The 21,668-nt window shown below is 43.1% G+C and overlaps 1 protein-coding gene across 3 annotated transcripts in view; it reads left to right on the top strand.

Moving 5' to 3' along the window:
• The first annotated feature begins 1,135 nt into the window (after positions 1-1,135).
• Positions 1,136-21,668, top strand: part of RASSF6 (Ras association domain family member 6) — a 45,105-nt gene continuing 24,572 nt past the window's right edge. The window contains exons 1-2 of one of the 3 annotated variants that reach the window (XM_004766278.3): positions 1,136-1,289; positions 11,807-11,904. In XM_004766278.3, coding sequence (XP_004766335.1) covers positions 11,843-11,904 — 62 coding nt within the window. In that variant the 5' untranslated portion in view covers positions 1,136-1,289; positions 11,807-11,842. The other 2 variants (XM_004766279.3, XM_045079860.1) reach the window with 2 other exon arrangements.

Here is a 21,668-nt window from a genome sequence, read left to right as displayed (position 1 = left end):
ACATTTGACTCAAAAGACACCAGAAAGCAATTCTGCCTACCGTACTCGTTGTTGAAATTATACTGAATTTCATTTGAGGGCTTAAGGGTTTTTTTGGTTGTTGTTGTTGTTGTTTTTAACTTTTTATTTCTTTACTTAACAGAAGAAGAAATTACAAGTAGGCAGAGAAGCAGGCAGAGAGAGAGGGGGAAGCAGGCTCCCTGCTGAGCAGAGAGCCTGATTCAGGACTTCATCCCAGGACCCTGGGATCATGACCTAAGCCAAAGGCAGATTAACCCACTGAGCCACCCAGGCATGGGGGCTTATGATTTATACTTGTAAAAAAAAAAAAAACTTACTTTTTTTGAATTGTCAATAGTTTATATGGGAAACAGACATATGAACAATGATACTAAAAAGTGTGTTTAAGTGTGTGTGTGTGTGTGCGCGCGCACGTGCGTGCACTTACGCAAACAAAAGCACTTTGTATGCCCAGAACATCTGTCATTTGAGGGTCTCTAAGTCTTCGGAGCCCTTTTTGAAACTGGAGGTATTGAGCAAAAGCGAAGTCCCCAAATTCAATTCAGTCAGCTAACGACTAAATTGTTTTGTAATTCCTCTTTTGTACTTCAGTGCAATCGTTTTCAAACTTGATGTCCACTGGATTCTTCCTTGGAGCTTACAAAAAAATACAGGTGCCTGCAGCCCCCCCCTCCACAGCTCCTAGATCAGGGTCTCTTGTGTGCTGAGGCCCGGGGTATGCAGGTTCAGCAAGTCACATAGAGGTTCTGGGGTGCCTTGAGGAGCAAGAACCACTGCTCTGGGTGAAAAGGTGCTGGCTGGGCGAGGAGGCGGCAGTAGGACAAAGGAAAAAAAGTAAGACATTTCTAATTCAAAGAGCACGTTTTAGGCAAGACATGTGAATAGCGCCTATTCATTCATTCCTAGGTAGTGTCCCTTCTTACAGACTACTCATCCGTAATCTGCACAGAGAGTAGAGGTCAGTTCTAGAGTCAGTCCCATTCAGTGGTTAATGTCCATTCCTGTCTCCAGATGTGTGTCAGGGAGCAAAGGAGCGTTCCTATCAGCGGTTCCTAAGGAGGAAAGTAAACACTCCCAACATGCACTGAGGCACAGGGAGTGGCTCAGGTTTCCAACCCTTACCTGCTGGGGCGAGTAGAGGTAATGATTAACAGCTCCGTGGGCTTGATGGTCCTGCAGAGGGACACTGCCGGGCTCCGAGCCTGAGCCAGCTGCGCGCAGAGCCAGAGCCGCCCCTCCTCCGCACTTGGCTCCGACCTCCGCAACAGGTGAGCGAGCCCTGCCTTCCCTGACAGTGAGTTGGTGAATCTGTGCCTGAGCGGGGAACAGACTCTCCCGCGAGCAAACTCGGCTCCACGACTCAGGTACAAAGGCTTCCCCTGGCCACAGTGTGACTCCCAGGGGGGAAAGGGGGGAATGGGGGTAGGGAAAGAACCCCTTGCATCCACCCCCTGAGGTCAGGTTGAGGACCAGTTATTAGAAAACAGAATTCACAGGCAGTCAAGTTAAGTGTGTGCAGCCTGAAATGTGGACACTGTTTTCAGGATACCTATTCCTGACCAAGGTAAGCATATGGGGAGGAGGGAAGGGCTTGGAGGTAGGTGTGGCCACCGAAGCCCTTTTCCCTTTCCTCAAGGGAAATAGCTCAATGACTGCTTTATCTGGAGCTGCACTTACCCTCTGGAAGATACCAGCTCCTGCGTGACATCCTCCTTTTTTGAATCAGCAGACTTGAAAGTACTTTTAAGCGAGAGTTCCCCTAAACTTTTATTTCCACGGAGCTACAGAAACATAGCCCCCTAAAAATGGAAAAGGATTTCTGATATAATTTATTAAGAACTTCACCAAACAATGAATGACTATAAATAATTAAATGAAAGTCCATGAGTTAAGGATACCAGTTTTGAAGCAGAGAGTTGTAAGTTCAAATCCTGCCTTTGCCACTTACTAGTGTGTCCCTTAGCAAGTTGCTTCCCCTAAGCAAGCCTCACTTGACAGCACAAGATGTGCCAATGGGGCTTTCATGGGAATTAAACACTTAGCAAGCATTCTAAAAGTGGTACCTCCAGTTCGCAATAAGAAGTAAGCAGGTCTGCCAAAAGGGCCAGATCAGCGAGGGTGAGCTAGCTGTGGAGGTCAGACCGTGTGAAGGTGGTAAGAGTAGGGTGGTTTTCGGAAAGTGCGTCTAGGGTGTGAGCAGATGCCAAATGGGCAAAACATTACCTCTATGAATGGCAGTGAAATATCTGACTTCTTGCCACTTTTCCAACCAAGTACATGGTGTGACAAATGCAGAATTATTTGTTACTCATTCACTTTTACTTTGGAAAATTCACATTCATATTAACCTGTTATTCCCAACCAGGAAATATAATTTTGTATTATAAGAGAGAGTTACACACAACCCCATATTGTGAGACACATGACAGTTAGTTTTATAAGACAGCTTGCCCTTGAACCACTTTGACAAAATAGACCATGTAGTCCATGACTTTATATTGTGTTGCTTATGTTCAAGTGTTATAGACTTTCATTTGCATTTATGGACAAGAAACATACAGGAACGATACTGGTGTTTTGTTGGTCTTTACCTCTGAACTTAAATCATAGGGAAGTGACCTTACTTCATGAAACTTTATGTAAAGGGCACTTCCATTAATGTTGCTGTTAGTTTTATTAAAGTGGGTAACTTTGATGAGGGGACAAATTTGGAAGTTGCGACTAGCAAAGTATTTTCACTAACAACATTTTATCTTTTCATTTCATTAATATATATTTAAACAGCTTGCAGTTGACCCTAGCTTAATATCATCATTGTTTTAATGAATTCTTGTTTTGGACTGAAGATTTGAAATTCTCCAATGTACTGATAACTGGAAATTGACTAGAGAATTAGGGATAGAGTTCTAAAGCCAACAAGACTGAACTTTATTATGTTATTGTCCTATGGGTTTCGATTTTGTTGAGTGTTTACATCTAAAAATTTATAAAATCATCTAATCTACTTAGAATAAATTACAGTATCAGTAGTCACCAACTGTTTTTCAAAGAGGAAATATTCCTTTATGCTGAATAGATATGGTTGGAACTTCTTAAGCCAAGTTACATAATACTTCTTAATGGTGTATGTCTACACAATAAACAGTAGCCCCAACTGAGATTATACTTAACCATATTTGAGATTAACTTGAGATTAATTTACCTAACCACATAAATACCTTGTTTTCATAGTTAAACTCTCTTTTAGCATACATATATTTCTCTACTATTTCTAATACATATAACAATTTTACGATAAACTATTAAATGCTTTGGTCCATCGAGAAAGAGAGATATCAGCAATGATTAAAAAAATAACTTTCTCAGTTATATTAGAAATAGTGTAACACAAATGTAATATGTTTTTAATGTGTAATTCAAAGTTTCATATTTGATACTTGTTTTAACTTTTAACTTCCTAAAATAAGAAGCATCCTATACTTTTCATTCAAATAGAAATCTAATGTGAACCGTCAATGTACTTGTACAGATTCATTGAACATAGGGAATTTAGGATTATTGGAGATACATGGGCTTCCTGTAAAAGTTTGATTTTTATCTTGCCATTTACAATGACCTGAATGGATCTAGAGAGTATTACGCTAAGTAAAATAAGTCAGTGAAAAAAAGACAAATACCATATGATTTCACTCATATGTGACATTTATGAAACAAACCAAACAAAATAGGAGTGTGGGGAGGAGAGAGAAAGAAGCAAACTAAGAAAGAGACTCCTAACTGTAGAGAACAAACTAATGGTTACTAGAGGGGAGGTGGCGGATGGGTTAACTATGTGTTGGGGATTGAGGAGTGTGCTTGCTGTGATAAGCACGGAGTGTTGTATGGAAATGTTCAATCACTACATTGTACACCCAAAACTAATATTATACCATATATTAACCATCCTGGAATTAAATATTTTTTAAAGTTTAGATTTTTTTTTTTAAATTTTCAAATGTAGGTCAATCAGAAAAATACAACCTCTGAGAAAGAACTTCTGAGTATTTTATCTCTGTCCTGAAGTCTAATGTTAGAGAGAGTTTGGTTTTGTTGCCAAAATCCCTCCATGTCTTTCAAAGCTGTCAGATATATAGTGATTTTATCACTTCATAACCTCATTTCAGGTAGCGGACTAATGCTACTGCTTTCTGTAGTTGAATGTGAAGGTGTCTCCTTTTAATGTGATGACAGTGGCATCCTAGTCACTGAGATGACTGAAGGACCCATTCTCCATCCTCACCACCCCAGAGTCTAGTAGTCAGTGAGGTTCAAGAGCAGAAAGTGCTCCCTCTTCAGCCACACACGAACGAGAAGAAGGATTCACAGTGCCTGGGAAGTCAAGCTGAGAATTTCCTCTCAGAAATTCTAGATGAAGCAGAGACTTCTGGAGCTAGACCATAGCAGCAGTTCCAGAAGATGCCTTTGGCGGACTGCACAGCTCCCTCCCAGACTGAGCGGCGGCAAGATGCCTTGAGTCCTGAGGTGGCTGAAGGCGTGTGTGCTTCTGCTACAGCTCCTGTCCCCTGAGGACGCTCTGGGGAGAGTCCAGCCATGGCACTAGTGCCCTGTCAGCACACACGAGAAGAGTCAAGGGTGACCTTTCACACAGGACTCCACAGGGACTGATGGGAATGACATGTTCCCGCAGAAGTCTGGGTGCTTGAGCCATTTCCGGTTCAGTCCTGTCTTAAAGTCAAGCACTGTGAGACATTTTCATTTGCATCTCAAAACAAGCATTTTCTCATTGCAACACACATCACTTAATAAAGTGATGGTTTTTATATGCCGGCCTCCCGCTTTTCCCATCTTTGCAAATGAGGCAAATTCCTTAGAAAAATGTGGAGCCAGATGTTTCCCAGAAACCACACTTCTCTGGGTTCTTTTCCTGTTTTACTAAGAATTGGATAATGGTTGGAATTATGGTAGGTTTTTTTTTTTTTCATTTCCTTGAAGTCATATAATTATATATAGATCTGCTCTTCTCAACTTCAAGGTTCCTGGTCAGAGCTTAGAAGAAACATCTTTATTTTGGAGCTGAATGCATATAACTTTCCATTGCTTCTTCAGGCCAAAACAATATTAAAAAAAAAAAAAAAAACATTCCATGTGTGCAGACCTGAATATAATCTTGCTTCATAATTTAAATACACATTTGCTATTCCAATGTGTTACTTTCCATTCTTTATTTTTTTACGCAACCTTTATGGTGTGTGTTATGTAAGATATGTTCTTTGTGTATGATTTAGAAAGAACGTATGAAATCAAAAAGAAAATAATTGTCACCCATAATTTCATGGGTCACAATTTGGTGGTTATTATTTTAATATACCTCCCTATATATTAAATACATTCTTTCTTTTCTATATGTTTTTGCCTATATAGTTGCATACATACACTCACCCTAAGAGGTATAAAAATGAAATAAGCAGTAATCCTGTTCTAAAGGAGCAATTAAATTCAGTAAAATAAAATGCAGTCCAAGAGAGAAAGCAGCAAGTCATGAAAAAGCTGCATTTCATTCGCTGTGAAAATTAGCACCTGTATTCTTTCAGTTTGTTGTAGAATTATGACTGTTTTGACGCCTCATGCATCCACAGCGGCCCCAGGAATAAGGGGCTGCAGATACAGAGAGAGGCCGCACTTGGGGGGTTAGCACAGGAGCAGGCCCAGAGAGGGAGCTCATGAAATCTTTGTTGAGGACACAAGAACCATGTTTCCTCTCTCACACAAGTAGCCATTTAATGCATGATAGGGCGCAGAAAGGTACTTTATGTGACTGGCCCATTTAAGTTCATCGGGGCTGGGATCCCCCTGGCATCCTCTGGTCTCCTGACAACTGACCAGTCCTGGCACGCCCCCGTCTAGACAGGACACAAAGCAGGGGGAGCCACGCATGGTGCTCTCTGCCACACTCGTGTGTCAGTGTGGCTTCAAGCTGGTGCTGGCTGATCCTGCCTTCTCAGGCTCCTGCCTCAGACCAAGTCTACCTTCCTAGTCTCGGCCCTTCCCTGTTGCACCACTGAGGCCCGTCTGAGCTTAGACCTACCCAGTACTTCCAGGACTGTTTATTTCTCCAGGACTAGATGGGGGACCTGTCTCATTTCCTATCTCATAAGCTCCATTCTATCTGGACAAAATGAAGACATAAATAACGGAACTTACTGAATAATAATCTTATTTCATACACAGCCTAAATCAACCAACTCTGGCCTCAGGACCAGAGAGCTTCTATGACTCACCCTTCCAGTTAAGTACATAGATTTGTAACAACTACCGGAATTCCTCCTCAAGGCATAGTTCCTCATGTTCTACCAGGCTAATTGTGAATGCCCAACATAAGACCTCTAGGCTTCCAGAATTACCGTTTTTCTTTTCTTCATAAATCCTCCTCTCTGCTTATCATGACCTCTGCTGTCCTTCTCTTAAGCCTTCTGAGGAAACTAGCTCCGACCCTTAAATCTACCAAATTTCTATAATTTAGAGGATATTCACAAAGATCCTACCAGGGTTTGAATTGCTAGGAATCAAAGTTAATGGAAGAATGGAAACTGTATGAATTCACAGACCTATTTCTCACCTTGGCAATTAATAATAAAATGAGACTTTGACCAAATTATATTTTTACCTTGCAGATATTGGGACTGTTTGTACAGTCAATATTATTTCCTATTCAGTTAGCACATATTGCCCATGAACAAGAATTTCATCCAGTTTTTATTTTCTTCCATAAATTCCATTTAACCGTCTTTCTTCTTGAGTTCAGAGAACAAGGTAAGAGCTTCTGGAGTCCTTTATCACATCTGAAATCTTCTGATTTGCTTCATCATAGCTCACAGGTTTGACAATGTGATTCCACAGCAATGGTTTGGGATCTTTAATGATACTTGAACTATTTTCTTATAAATATAAACAAGGAGCTAACCTGGAAGCTCCTTCAATGGCTCTTTAGCCCATCACAGTCAACCGCACCTTGTGATTCTAAGAACCTTCCACTGGTGATTCTTCAGTTCAGGATACACCTGACTTCTAGTCTCAGCAAAACTGTCATGCTAACTGTGAAGTCAAGAAAACTTCAAAACTAACAATGAATTCTTCAGACACATCTGCAGCTTGACATTTAGTCAGCCAATCAGAAAATATTCATTGAATTCCTTCCAGGCTCCAGGCAAAATTCTGAGAGCTGGATGAACACAGGTAAATAAAAAGCCCTGATCCAAAGAAGTTCATTTTGTGCTTGGGAAGGACAGACTCTTGAATGGATAAGACCCTTTCAGATGCTGTTACGTACCTCAATGGAAATCATAGGGTAGTGGCTGGCTGAGACTTGCTAAGGGAAAGCCTCTGAGAGAGAGATACGTGGCCCGAGATAAGCATGTGGGGAAACAGAAAGGCTCAGGATAGGATGCTCCAAGCAGGAGCAACAAATATAAATCACTAAAATGAGAATGAGCTTAGGGAGTGACTGAAAACCAGCAAAAAGTCCAACATAGATGAAATGTAATCAGTGGGGAAAATAAGGGAATGAACATGCAAGAGATGGACAGGATTTTGTGGGTCATCATAAGGAGGCTATATTTTATTCTAGTTCTTTCTTGGAAGCCATAGCAAGCTTTTAATCATGGGATGATGACATCTGTTTCAGTCCTTAAAACCATCACCCTAGATGCTGTGTGGACAGTAGAATACTAGTCACAGTGCGGATGCTGGGGAGCGAGTCATGAGGCGGACGCAGAAATCCAGGAGGAAGATCATGAAGGCCTGGCTCAGGGTGGCAGCCCTGGAAATAGAAGCTTTTGAGGTTCTCATATATATTGGAGGTACAATCCATAGGATTTACTTTGGGATGGGAATCTGGTTATAATGAAAGAGTAAACAATAAAACTGAGTCTTAGTTATGGTGCCTAATTGAGTAGATGGGAAAGAACTGTGGAGGAGGGAATTCTGGAGACAGAAGGAAGTCTGTGGTCCTGTCTTGGCCATGTTGATTGATACAGAGATGCCTGCTATACATCCAAGTTGACTAAGTAGATAGTGACACGAGGCTGTGGCTCAGCAACGTGGTTGGTTTAGAGAGGGATCCGGTTACCTGGGAGAAGTGCAAACACAGAAGAGGACGTGGCTGGGGATGGACTAGAGGAACAAGGCAGCATCCCATGATGGTACAGAGGATTCCAGAGGGAAAGTAAAATCTTGAGACCTGAGAAAGAGCAAAACAACAAAACAAAACAAAAGCGAGGCAAAGTTGTTGTGGTTACTGCTTTGTCTCAAAAGCCTCAAGAGAAGAAAGGGTTTCAAAAGCAGGAAGCAATCAACCTTGTCAAGTGCTGCTAAGAGGCCGAGAAAATGAGGAGAGAAAATGATTTTGACAAGTTTTTGACAAGTTCATTTTGACAAATGAAATTTGACAAGACATGGGCCACTGGAGTGTGGGAGGGGAGGTGCAGGGAGAGGCAAACTTAGGGGACAGATGGTAAATAATTGGGATCCAGGAGAAGGTTTGGACGATGAAGTTGCCACTGGGGGATTCTCAGTAGAGGGCCACAAGGACCCTTTTCATGGGTGATTAGAATGACAACTTCTAAAGGCAAAATTCAGGTTTTAGAAGCAAGAGCCAAGGCTGTAGAACCAAACAGCCCAGACCAGATCCTATGAATGAGTAACTAGGATTGGCTGGACTCATGGGACATGCTATGTTTTTGTCCTAAGGCAGCCTAAAAGACCCATGTAACTTATGACCTACACAGGCTTAATCTACCTGGTTGCCTAAGCTTCTGTCCCTTTCATCATGAATCTTCATGAGATTCCCCCTTCCAATGATGAGCTATCAAAGGGGGATATATGCCCAACTAGAGGACCGCAAGTCTTTGAGCAAGAAGCTATGAGTAGAAACAGAAGTAAGGTATACATCTAGAATGACAGTATGAGGTAGAAAGGGCATCACAGAAAGTACAAAGTAGAAAATGGCATCACACCAATGAAGATAATAGGCTATGGGGAGACTTACTCTGGTCCCACTTGAGCAGAGATGAGGAAGAAGCAGGAGTCTGGACCTCGGCCTCTGGTGACGAGGGCCCTGTCGTGTGAGGAGACTAACCGGAAAGGAGAGAGTCAGTGGTTTGAGATCCATTAAACTATTAGGCCTGATATTTGAGAAAAGTTTCAGTTTTCAGGTTGGAAAAGTAGGTGTTGGTGGAATTGCAGAAAACCTGAATGTCAGGTTGGGAGACTTGGACATTATTTGCTAAGAATGAGATCCCAGGAAGGTTTGTGAACAAGATGATGTGATGGTCAGAATGGCAATAGCATAAAGAGAAATTAGTCAACAACTGAGCTTAGAGACTATTACAATCTGCCTGGTGAGATGTGCTCATAGCTTTCAAATAGATTATATAATTTCAAATAATATGTTATGAGAAGAATATGCACCAAGGATTTTGTGAAAATAGCTTTCCTTTCTTCTTTTTTCCTTCCTCTGGGCAATTGGTGGGGGGATTGCTAGTCTCCTGGAGAAGGAAGACACGAAATGTCTTCTGAACATCTTACTCCAACCAAACCAAGCTGATTTAGAAGTAAGAAGAGGAAGTCCCTTCCCCTCTTATTTTAAATAAAAAATTGAACTTTTCTCTCTAGCCTAACTTTTTATCCTGGCTATATTCGCTATGATTCTCTAAGCTTGAAGTAGTAAGAATTAAATATTTAATTTCAGCAAAATGGGATGACTAGAAAATGTTATACTTAAAATCTCTAGTCACACCCTGATGCTATTTAGATGAAGACATAGAGGAGGATGTTATTCATGTGTGACCACGGTTTCCAGGGCCTGAAGGAGACTTGAAGGACGTTACCTCATACTTCATCAGCACTTGCGAGTCAGAGCTTGATTTTAGCTGCCTGGAAACTTAAAATCGTGTCTGCAGGACTGGGGCAGGGTTCAGTCAATTGGGGTTGAATGTCTGGGGTAGAAGAAATGTCTTCCCTTGCACAGAATCATGTAAGAGAGAACCCGTCCTAGGAATACTGCAAAAACAGACTTACACACTGGCCAACCCTTCCTTGCCTTGCGCCAGTGATTCTGGAGTTTTTCTATTGACATAGTACATTTTCTTCTTTTCAGAACATCTCCAAACATTGCCCTAGGATTTGTTCCCTACTTTAACTATCCTGTATTCCCACGTTGCCAAAAACATTTCAATTATTATAAAATGTCTTTTTGGGGGATTATAGAAGCCTTTGGGAATTGAATATCTTCTTAAAGAAAACAACACTGAGCTGCTAAGGAAGCAGAAGTTTAAAACTGAATTTTTTTCACAAGTCTCTGGAATTTTTCTTTAAAAATATGGTAACAGCAAGACATCCATTTTTCCCATAAATTTCTGGATATTCTACTATAAAATATAAAACCAGCAAGGCTTCAGAAACATTATTCCAGCCAGGCAAAGTTCCTCATGCAGTTTCTTTTTTATTTTTTTTTAATACTTCTCAATAAAAAGTAAGCTTCGCACCAAGAAACAGCGCTTTTAAACATCCCAAGCACATCTGTGCATTTATAGAAAGATAGAACAGAAAGATAACTTCTGTATCACTAAAACCTGGTAGTATCAGAACTGTGGATAAATTGAAAAATGAAAAAAAAAAATCTTTAAGAGTGTATTCCGAATCAAATAGTAAAAATTCAGAAATAGGATTTCTAACAGGAGTTATGCCAAATTTAGCCATACTGGGTATATTCATTACCAAAAGCATAGTTAATATGGCCACCAACTGGAAAGTGATTTTCAGCACAATTTTGATCCAGGGTTTCACTTACAAATTTGCAAATCATTTGCATTTATCATGGGACCGCATTGTGGTTTGTATCATACTTTCTTAGAAATATCACTCTATTATGTCTGCCTTTCTCTCTCACTATCTTCCCATTGTATAGCTCTCAGCCTCTCAAATTCATTACCAAGGGGAAGACCGTATATCAAGTTATATATTTCTGGTTCACCTAGTATTTTTTCATATGCCCACTTTATGCCCCTTTTTCTTTAGAGATTGTTTTAATTAAGTTATATGTTCCTCTTCTTTTACTACTTATTTCCCCTAAATTATATGAAGAATGTAATTTTTAATTTTAAATGGGACATATATCATGGGGGGTAAAATGGATTTTTCTATTTGGAAACTCACTCAAAGTGAGTTGTAGTTACAAATATGAACTCTGAGCTTAGTTCCTTACCAATGAACGTTTTGGAGGGCATCTCCCTTATCCTCGATATTAATTCCCACAGATATAGAAAAAGTCTTTGGAAAGAATCTTAGAACAGACAAACTGATAGGAAGTCAAAGATTTTCATCTATATAACCTTTCTGAAATGCAAAAATTATGTTGGCGGAAAGAAGAAAGGAGAGGTCTTAAAGACATTCAGACTTAAAGACATTCCGACACCACTTGTGTCGGAACACAGGTGAGAATGCCCACACCTCGCTGGGAGAGTCTGAGGATTAAATGCGGTGACATCTATAGACTGGCTCAGGTATAGAGTATAGGACCCAGGGCACACGGTAAAAAAAAAAAAAAAATCCTCTTTCCTTCCCTCCCCAACCCAACCTTCATGCCCATATATGAAACACCGCTCCGCTTAAAAATTTCCCCAAATACTTTTACACACAAGGGACACGACACAGCATTTCAGTTTAAGTCAGAAACTCTTTTCTGAGTATATCACAGGAATAGACCATTAATACTATTCTAATGTCTTAGGGTATCCTCAGATGACCACAAAAAGGGGAAACGAGGATGATGATGGCTCACCAGTGTGCTTCGTGGATCTTCGTTAATGAGAGGACATTTATTACCGGGTAATTATATGTCTCTATTATGTGTTATGCTGTTCCATGGTCGTTCATGAATTCTGCCCTGGCACTGTGTCATTCTAAGCATGACATATGACCTAAAGATCAATAATATGAATCAACGGTGGGGACATTGAATAGGAATTTGAAAAAATATGGTCCTAAAGACTGCTAACCCATAACCTCTCACGGAAGAATGCCTCATGCTTCCTAAGTAGTGGTCTAATTTACTTAAATGCTAAATTTCTATTTTCATAGTTGGCAGAATTCTCAGAAACTGCCTCAAGTAAAAGATCCAAGGCTCCTCATAAATGACATAACCAAAGAACTAGTCCAGGGCCCCAAACAGGTTTCCCTGTCCTCTCCTCTCCCTCTCTTGCTCCTCAGGACGCACCCCATCTTCACCGTGTTCCCCTGGGTGTTAAGTTCCGCAACATACGGGACATCCACAGTTGTTTCCTTGCACACAGCAGACATCGTCTTACATGGGTTGGGGAACAACAGATCAGGGACTTGAAACCTCTAGAAGTAAAGCTGAGGACTGAATTGGCTGAGCTGGAGCAGAAGCGGACGAGGAGAAAGACGACACAGTACGAAAAAAGAAACTGAGGGGTCCAGAAGCGGACCCACGTCTCACAGGGAAGAGGAACAAAGCCAAACAAACAGTAGAGGCAAATGGATGTAAATGATGCCGGATTGGGCCATAGAAAGAGAGAGAACAACTATGGTCCAAAACGGAATTAGAGTCACACCTGGAGGACACACATGACAGACAAGAGGGGGAAGAATATGGGACGCAGAAGACAGTGGATTCTTCTTTTCATTACTTAGGAACTTACTAACTTCTCCCTGTGGATGGGGATTCTTCTGGGCCCTGAGTGTTCCGCAGTGAGCCCAACAAAGCTCCCAGCCTCATGGGGTAGCCTCCTAAAAGGGGGATACAGTGACTGTGTAAGACAAATGAGTAACAATGTATATCATTAGAGACCAAAGGTATGAAGAATAAAAATAAAGCAGAAAGGGAATAATGAGTGCCAGGGGAGGACAGCAGGGGTTTGTGGTGTCCTACTGGATGGCCCGGGAAGCTCTTAGTGGGGAGGTAACACTAGAAGAAAAGCCTGCAGGAGGTGAGAAAGCAGGCTGGGAGCAAAGGGGACAGCAGGTCACAGCCCTGAGGCAGGTGCACACGTCTAAGGGTGGAGGAAGCCAGTGTGGGGAAACGAAGCAGGACGGACAGCAGAAGCCGAAGTTCCTGACATCATGGGCCAGAGCGTACGGGATTTCACAGGCCATTGTGAGACCCCAGCTTGCCCACTTATGACAGGAGACGCCGTTGATGGATACGGAGCACATGAGTGAATGATCAGTCTGTGTGAGGTTAGGAGGAGGCTGAAAAGGGGCACAAGGATGGAAGCAGAGAAATGATCAAGGAGCCGATAGTTCAGCGTCGAGATGATGGTGCCTTGAGCCAAGGCGGCAGTAGTGGAGATTAAAAAGAAAGGCCGGATTCTGCATATATTTTGACGGAAGAGACAAACCACATTTGGTTGGGGTGGGGGAGGGTTTGAGATTCTAGTGATCCTTATTTTGTGTCATATTTTGACTTGACCACATAGAGGACCGATTGTTTACCTTCTGTAACCCAGACCCCCTTTCACACACTGGTATCCGCGTATTAACTGGAGCTCCGGGTGGTAAAATAAAATATTGCAACATTTACACGAACCCTAGACTGGAAGATAGCATTTCTCAAAATGCAGTCCATGGGCCGCCCCCCACCCATCAGAAAATTTGGTAACAATGCAGATCCTGGGCTCCACTCCACAGTTAATCAGGTTATTTCTGATGCGTACTCAATTCTAGGAACCCCTGCTCAGAGGAGGAAGGGATTAACGTGAGAACTTCTAACCACCTGGAGAAATCTTTAAAAACAGTTGCCACTATGGACATTGGGGAGGGTATGTGCTTTGGTGAGTGCTGTGAAGTGTGTAAACCTGGCGATTCACAGACCTGTACCCCTGGGGATAAAAATATATGTTTATAAAAAATAAAAAATTTAAAAAAAAAAAAACAGTTGCCACAAATTATAAGAATACCACTGACCACCTGTGATATCCAACTTGTCACAAATCTACCAAACTCGCCCATTCTTTGATTCACTGGACAGAGAGTCATTCGGCTCCCACTCCGTACTACGCGAACAAGACAGAAATTATAAACTTATGAAGGGATTTTTATTTTCCTGCACAGAAACACATGAAAATAATGGAAAATAGTAGGAAAATAGAACGTGCTTGATGGAAATTTTGGCTTCCGCAAATTTCATGAGAGCTACATATGATCAAGAAAATAAGAGGTCATGGTATTAATAGTGTAGCAACAATATAACATTTATGTCTTACTGCTGAATGAGAATTCTCCAAGTTTAAACATTTCCCTGGATAAAGGGTGTTGGCAGCGCCAGAATCATGCTCAAATGAAGTTTCTAGTTGCCTTTTCATTGCCTGGGGTCATCACTGCTCTGGTGCAACACATGGTAAATATTCTAAGTGAGCTGAGTTTAAAAAAAAAATGGTTCCATCTGGTTGCTGGCAAAGCTCGCTCATTTCAGGTCCTAGGCTAAAATCAGGACACTTTAGAAGTGAGTAAATGCCAACCATGTACTTGAAAAAATGTTCAAATCCGGTTTGAGAATGCAGATCAGATTTCATTCTCAGAATGGTAACTTGTTCTCCTACTTGGGAACCGAATACAGACCCTCGCAGGCTGCAGCTCTCCCAGAGCAGCCCATGGGGCATGTGTGCCTTCCCATCCTCAGTAAATAACTTTAATTAGCATGATGTAATAAAGTGCGGCTTGAAGTGCATTATTCCGAACAGTGTCTTTTTCCAAGCATGCTGGCCAGGCACCCTTTGCTGAAACAAAGGAATCAGCCACCGGCACCTCTTAGCACAAATTCAGCACAAAGAGCCAGTGTTCCAGAGGCTGCTCCTACCTGGCCAGTAGAGCCAGAGGGCAACGTTGGCCCAGTTTCCATGGCCAGGGTCTTCTCTCCATCCGAGGAGAGCAAACACCGCGTGCCTCGGCGTGCTCTGCAGGTAGGCTGAGGAAGAGGACACCATTCTCCCGAAGGCCACTGGACTGTCTTTAACAAAGGATAAGGGAACCCTCCCTGACATATTTTTATTAAGGAGTCAGAATATTAAAATAAATCAGGAAAAAAAGTTCAAGATATGTTTGGGACCATCTCCTTTATTTATTTTTTAAAAGATTTTATTTATTTATTTGACAGAGCGATAGAGAACACAAGTATGCAGAGCAGCAGGGAGAGGGAGAGGGAGAAGCAGGCTCCCTGCTGAGCAGGGAACCCAATGCAGAGCTCCATCCCAGGACTCTGGGATCATGACCTGAGCCGAAGGCAGACGCTTAACCCACTGAGCCACCCAGGTGCCCAGAGACCATCTCCTTTAAATTGGAGAATTTTTTTTCTGTGTGAGGATTGTTTTTATTTTTTTTTAAGATTTTATTTATTTATTTGACAGAGAGAGATCACAAGTAGGCAGAGAGAGAGATGAGGAAGCAGGCTCCCTGCTGAGCAGAGAGCCCGATGCGGGACTCGATCCCAGGACTCTGAGATCATGACCTGAGCCGAAGGCAGCGGCTTAACCCACTGAGCCACCCAGGCACCCATGTTTTTAAAGATGTATTTTAACATTTCCATTATTAGGTTTGAAATCTTCATAATGAAAACTGGGTATCATGTTAGTTACTAGGTCAAAAATGGTCAATAATGTCCCCCCAGATATGTGAAAAAATTCATTTATTTAGCTTTCTTTATGTCAGATATGTTTTAATCAGCATTGACAGAAGTGAGGCATACCAATATGACTGTTATTCCCAATGAAATTTACTTATTATCACTTTGGTCAGCTACAAAATAAGATTATCCATCCCTCCAATATACACTGAAAATATTTCAATAGGAAATCTGATAAAATCAAAATTCAGAGAGGAGAAATACATTAACTTATGGAATTTACTTGAATTTCAGGATGTGTAACACTGGTGAAAGATTTTTTTCCCCCTCTAAAACCAGGTCAGGGGGCACGTGAGTGGCTCAGTCCATTAAGCACCTAACTCTTGATTTCAGCTCAGGTTGTGATCTCAGGGTCCTAAGATTGAGCCTCAGGTCAGGCTCTGCCCTCAGCACAGAGTCTGCTCCAGATTCTCTCCCTCTCCTTCTGCCCCTTCTCCTGCTTGCGTGCGCTCTCTCTCTCTCTCTCTCTCTCTCTCAAATAAATAAATAAATAAATAAATAAAATCTTAAAAAGATAGGGCAGGCTTTAATTTTCTATATTTTCTTCCTTAAACAATTACTGAGAACATACCATGAACCAGAAGATGTACTAGAATATTCCATAATATAATATTCCATACTAGAGTATAGAATTTTGAGCACAAATAGAAAAGAGCCACCTGAAGCTTCAGATCTCTTCACCAGCATCATCTGAAGGGCTTGCTACACAGGCGATTGCAGGGCTCCGTTCCCAGACTGTGACGCAGTAGGTCCGGACTGGAGTGAGCGTTCCCACGTCTCAGTCCCCACCTGCTGCAGGTGCTACTGGTCTGGGAGTCACACTTGGAGAACCACAGGTCTGAAGTCCTGATATTAAAGTGAGCTAAGTGTTCAGAAGGAGAGGGACCCTTTAGAGAAGAGGGACCTCGCTTAAGCAGGGCGCGATCCCTGAGATCTGAACAAGGAGAAGCGCGCAAGTTTAAGAGTGAGCGGGAGAGCATTCCTGACACGGGGAGATTGCCTGAAGTCCTTACGGCCAGGGGGAGCTCAGAGTGCCAGCAAGTGAAAAGTACCCAGGGTGGGGGTGGGGTACAGGACACAGGGAAAAGCATCTCCTGAAAGTACGTTGGGCAAAGCAGATGCCACGGCATGTTCTGTGAGCTCTGTGTAGAGGCTGAAGTGTAAGGCGGATGCCCGGAAGAAAAACAAGGAGGTCACTTAATATATTATCGCTTCTTTTTCTTTCTTTCTTTCTTTTTTAAGATTTTATTTATTTATATGACACAGAGAGCACAAGCGGGGGTGGATGCCGGCAGGCAGAGGGAGAGGGAGAAGCAGGCTCCTCGCTGAGCGGGGAGCCCGATGTGGGACTTGATCCCTGGACCCTGGGATCATGACCTGAGCTGAAGGCAGACACTTAACTGCCTGAGCCACCCAAGTGCCCCAATATATATAGTTTCAAATGTAAGGAGAATCAGCGGTCAGAGTCCTGGCAGCATTGCAGAAGAGCAGGGAAAGAGCCTGGTACCTTGGTACCAAGAAAGCTCCTGTCCTTAGCTCCGGCTCAGGGGCATGGTCCCGAGGACCACAGACCACCTGCTGTGTTCCAGACACTCTGGTAACAAGAGACTGTTGGTTTGCCCCTCGCTGGAGAATGGGGGCCTTGGGCTGAGGAGACAGGGTAGCCCTTCTCAGCAAGCACAAAAGCCTCTAACTATTCATACACAAAGGGTGTTATGCACAGGCAACCCGCGTCTGCTCCAGTCATGACCAGAGCTGCATGGCACACTTGTGTTTACTTGTCAGCTGGTTTTAAAAATGTGTAAGGCCTGGGACCACCTGGGTGGATCGGTCGTTGGGTGGCTGCCTTTGGCTCGGGTCGTGGTCCGGGGATCCTGGGATCGAGCTGCACTGAGCTCCCCACTCAGTGGAGAGTCTGCGTCTCTCCCTCCCTCTCCCTTTGCTCAAACTCCTCTCTCTCTTTCTCCCTCAAATAAGTAAATAAAAACTTTTAAAAAAAGAAAGAAAAATGTATAAGGCTTGGATTAGAAAAACCCAAAATGAAAGTTCGACACATGGGAGAATGCGAAGCAAGATCCCAGTTTAAGCCGCAAACCAGCCCAGTTGCTCCATCCCCTCGTCTTTATACCCAACCCTGCCCCAAGTCCAGCTGGCTCCACCTCCAAAAGCCAAGCACTTCTCTCCATCCAGTCCAAGCCCCCATTATCTCTTGCCTGGGCAACTGCGGCAGTGTCCTCATGGGGCCGCCTGCTTCCGTTCCCCGTCCCCGTAGCCACTGCCCCCAGCAGCCAGGAGGGCCCTTTACAGTGTAAGGCACAACATCCTGCTTGAAGCCAGTAGGTTCCTATTATAGACTCTTGACCATAAGAGGGCTCTAAGGCCCAATGTGATCTGGCCCGAGGACGTTTAGAACCTCATCTTAACCACTCTTCCCTTCTCTCTCTCCTCCAAACACGCTAAGTTTAGTCTTGCACGCAGGCAGTGCATCTCTGGTTAGATGCATTGCTCTGCTCTGCTTGACTCTTCGCATGGCAGGCTCCTTCCCATGACTGTGGTCTCAGTTGGATATGTCAGTCCTCCCGATGTCCCGCTCTGGCACATCTTTCACGTGATGCCATGCATCACGTGATCCTGTTTTATTGTGCTTTGAGCATTTATCCTGGGTCAAATCAGCAGATTTCTGATTCTGCTCTTTCGTTTTCTTCTGTCCTCCTCCTAGAGAAAGGACGTCCGTTCACTGCAGGGGCGTCATTGGCTGTATGCGCTGCAGTCCCCCAGGCATCTGTTGCATTGTCTGTTCCATAGTGACCCATCAGACTTTCTCCGACCATGCCTGAGTGTGCAAGTATCCAACCTCGGAGACCTAAATCGCAACCTTAGTGTGTTGGCATGTGCTACCCTTCAATACTGTTTCACGTCTAGGGGTAGAGTGATAAAACCAGGGCTTCTCTTTAATGTATGTGTATTTCCTGGGTGTCTTGGTTAAAATACAGATTTTAATTTCTAATGAGATGCCTCCCAGGTGTTCAGACAATCCCGGGATAGGTGTCACTCCGGAATCTTGTGATGGACAAAATAACAGCCTCCCAGAGATGGTTACAACCTAAGCCCCGAACCTGCGAATATTTCACGTTGCATGGCAAAACAGAATTAAGATTACTAATCAACTGACCTTAGAGAGATTTTTTTATATGGGCCCAATATAATCCCAAGGGTCTTTGACTATGGGAAGTCAGGAGAGCTTTGTGAGGAGCGTCTGTCCCAGCGAGTCTGCTGAGAATGGTCAATGCTGGCTTTGAGATGGAAAGGGGTCAGAGCCAAAGGATCTCGAAATGAGAAAGCAGGAAAACGGATAAACAGGTCTCCGTTCTCGGTCCTAACACCATTCACACATCGGTACTGGTTCTCTCCAAAACACTCGGCCGCAACAAGAAAAGCGACTACTTCATTAAAGTGGAGGTAGTTCCGAGTCCGTACTTTGGATTGGAATAAAAATATAAAACCGGTGCTGATTAGTGAATAATATGAGGGCTGTGAACCAGAGACCATAGCTCCCTGTGTTTCAGGCCGGGGAAGACGATTACGGAGCAGAGGCTTCCTTCCTGCTCTCTTCCCTGTCCACAAACTGCTCGGCTGCCTCTAGGAATTCAGCTGTGTGTAATGACAGAAAAGGGGTCCGAGATGGGAGCAACTCATGGAAGCTGACAGCTGCAGTAATAGATCGTGAGTTTTTTTAAGCCTTTTCATTAAAGTCTTTAAAAGCCCAACCCTAGAGGAACGGGGGTTGGATACGTATCTTCCTTCATCTGAAATTGTTGGAAGGTGCACTAGTGTGTTAAAATATCAATTACTGAGGTTCACCCTTAGAAAGGAATTCTCTTAAAAATCAGATATCAGGGGTGCCTGAGTGGCTCAGTTGGTTAAGCGTCTACCTTTGGCTCAGGTCATGATCCCAGAGTCCTGAGATCGAGTCCCACATCGGGCTCTCTGCTCAGCGGGGAGCCTGCTTCTCCCTCAGCCTCTCCTCCTGCTTGTACTCTGTCTCTCTCTCTCAAATGAATACATAAAATCCTTTTTAAAAAAAAAGCAGACGTCAGATCTAGAGCACTCACCCGTGTTCTTCAGAAGCACTGGCATTTTAGCGAATGATACTCTTTTCCCTCTCCCTTTTAAGCCCTCTTTTAGGTCTTATCCACACCTAGTGACATCGTTCTGTGTAGCTAAGGCCCCTCTCTTCAACTGTACGGTTAGTTCATCATCAAGAAAACACTGGGCATTTTTCTTTGTTTCGTATCCACCAGCTCGCCATCACTTCAAGTTTCCCCAAGTCTTTAATCCTTTTGTTCTTATCTGGGTTCTCGGGGTTGAGGACCCGAGAGAAGCTGGCACTTCTATCTACTCATGGCTCTGGGCCAGTTTTTACAGGACTCGCCAGGAAAAGACGAATCCCCCCCAAAATATGGAAGTCCAAAGTGGCCTAAGCCAGCCCAGGGGTGATCGTGGGGAGGGGAGGCACATCTGGTTATACTGCCGTATTGATCAGATTTGTAGTGGAGTTCACACAACCCGCAGGTCCTTTTTATTACGGGTTGTCAGCAGTGAAGAGGGAAGGAGTTGGGTCTGGGACAGAACTGCTTGGATGAGCAAAGGCAACAGACCACAGGCACCCTGATCCTGCTCATCAGCAGTAATTACTCATACTTTAGCAGAATTACTAGAAATATTAGAAACCCTTCCTTTTTGAAAAGGGCAGCCCTTTCGAAGGAAGTCAGGAGAGGTCGACAAATTCGGGGCTGCCCAGTTATTCAGGATTTGCATTTTTACTGCCATCCAGATAGCCCTCCTCTTCCAATGTCGCTGTTTTCAAACTGTGGAGCCCAACCCCTTCATTTGCCATGGAAATGTGTAGGACCTCCTGGGCTGAGGAAGGTCTTGATGCAAAGATTGAAAGGCCGCCTTCTTTGTTCAGGTGAGCCTGGAGAGGTGGCTGGAGGCAGAAAGATCTGGAGCTGAGGCGGCTAATAGGAGAGTCGCTGCAGAAGTTCGCCATTTTAGTTCCAGGCTTCAAGTTGACAGTCCCCAGGATAAAGTGCCTTAAGAGAATTCTGCTGCTGTTTGCAGACATCACGCAGACGTCAATAATATGAAATGACACGTTGTCTTGGCAAATGGTTTCATGATAAGGTCCTCCTAATTTTTCTGTTGTCTCAGTTTCTGGTTCCACCTCCAAAAACGTGCAGGAGTTTATATTATGTTTTTATGAAAGTAAACCTACGCCAAGATTATATATGCTTTTTGCACTTATTATATAAAGTTTGAGAAGTAGACCGAACTACGACCCATAAAATAGATCCCTGTCCTGCTGGCCAGCACATGGTCCCAGCCAGGTCACCTTTACATACTTTATTCATGGTTATTTTACTAAAAAACAGAAAGTTTTAAATTCAGTTTTTTAACCTACCACAAAACTGTTGATCCCATAGCTCAAATTTAACCTTAGGAACAAAATTCATGTGTTTTGGGTGGAGAACCAAATGTACAAGACAGCGAGGTAACATTTTTATTCTCCCTCAATTTTTCATCTCTTTAAAGATACTCTTTCAGATGGGTTAGGTTCCTTCTCCTAAACACAGCAATATGCACAGTAGAACGTTGTTTCTAAAGCCGCGGTCACAACGCAGTTTGGGGATGCCTGATCGGGAACCCCGCCATTTTCCAGTAAGTCTCCCCGGGGCAGAAGTCTCATAAAGTCAGGAAGCACAGCCGAGGCCAAAGACCCCTTTCCTGGCTAAGCTGGGCTGTCTTTTTTTCTGATTTATTTCCTGGGAGCCTCTGAAGTTTGTGTTAGGTTACACCGTGCAATAGTGTTTCTGGTTTGTCTTTACTGGGTCCAAATAGTAAGAATCACTTAGTAAAGAGTGAGACAGGGTTTTTGGTTTCCAGGAAAGGGATT

This window comes from Mustela putorius, unplaced genomic scaffold (genome assembly GCF_011764305.1).
Source record: "Mustela putorius furo isolate JIRA1106 unplaced genomic scaffold, ASM1176430v1.1 tig00000430_pilon_pilon_pilon, whole genome shotgun sequence".
Lineage (NCBI taxonomy): Eukaryota > Metazoa > Chordata > Mammalia > Carnivora > Mustelidae > Mustela > Mustela putorius.
The sequence above is the reverse complement of the archived record's forward strand: the minus strand, read 5'-3'. Positions and strand labels throughout refer to the sequence as shown.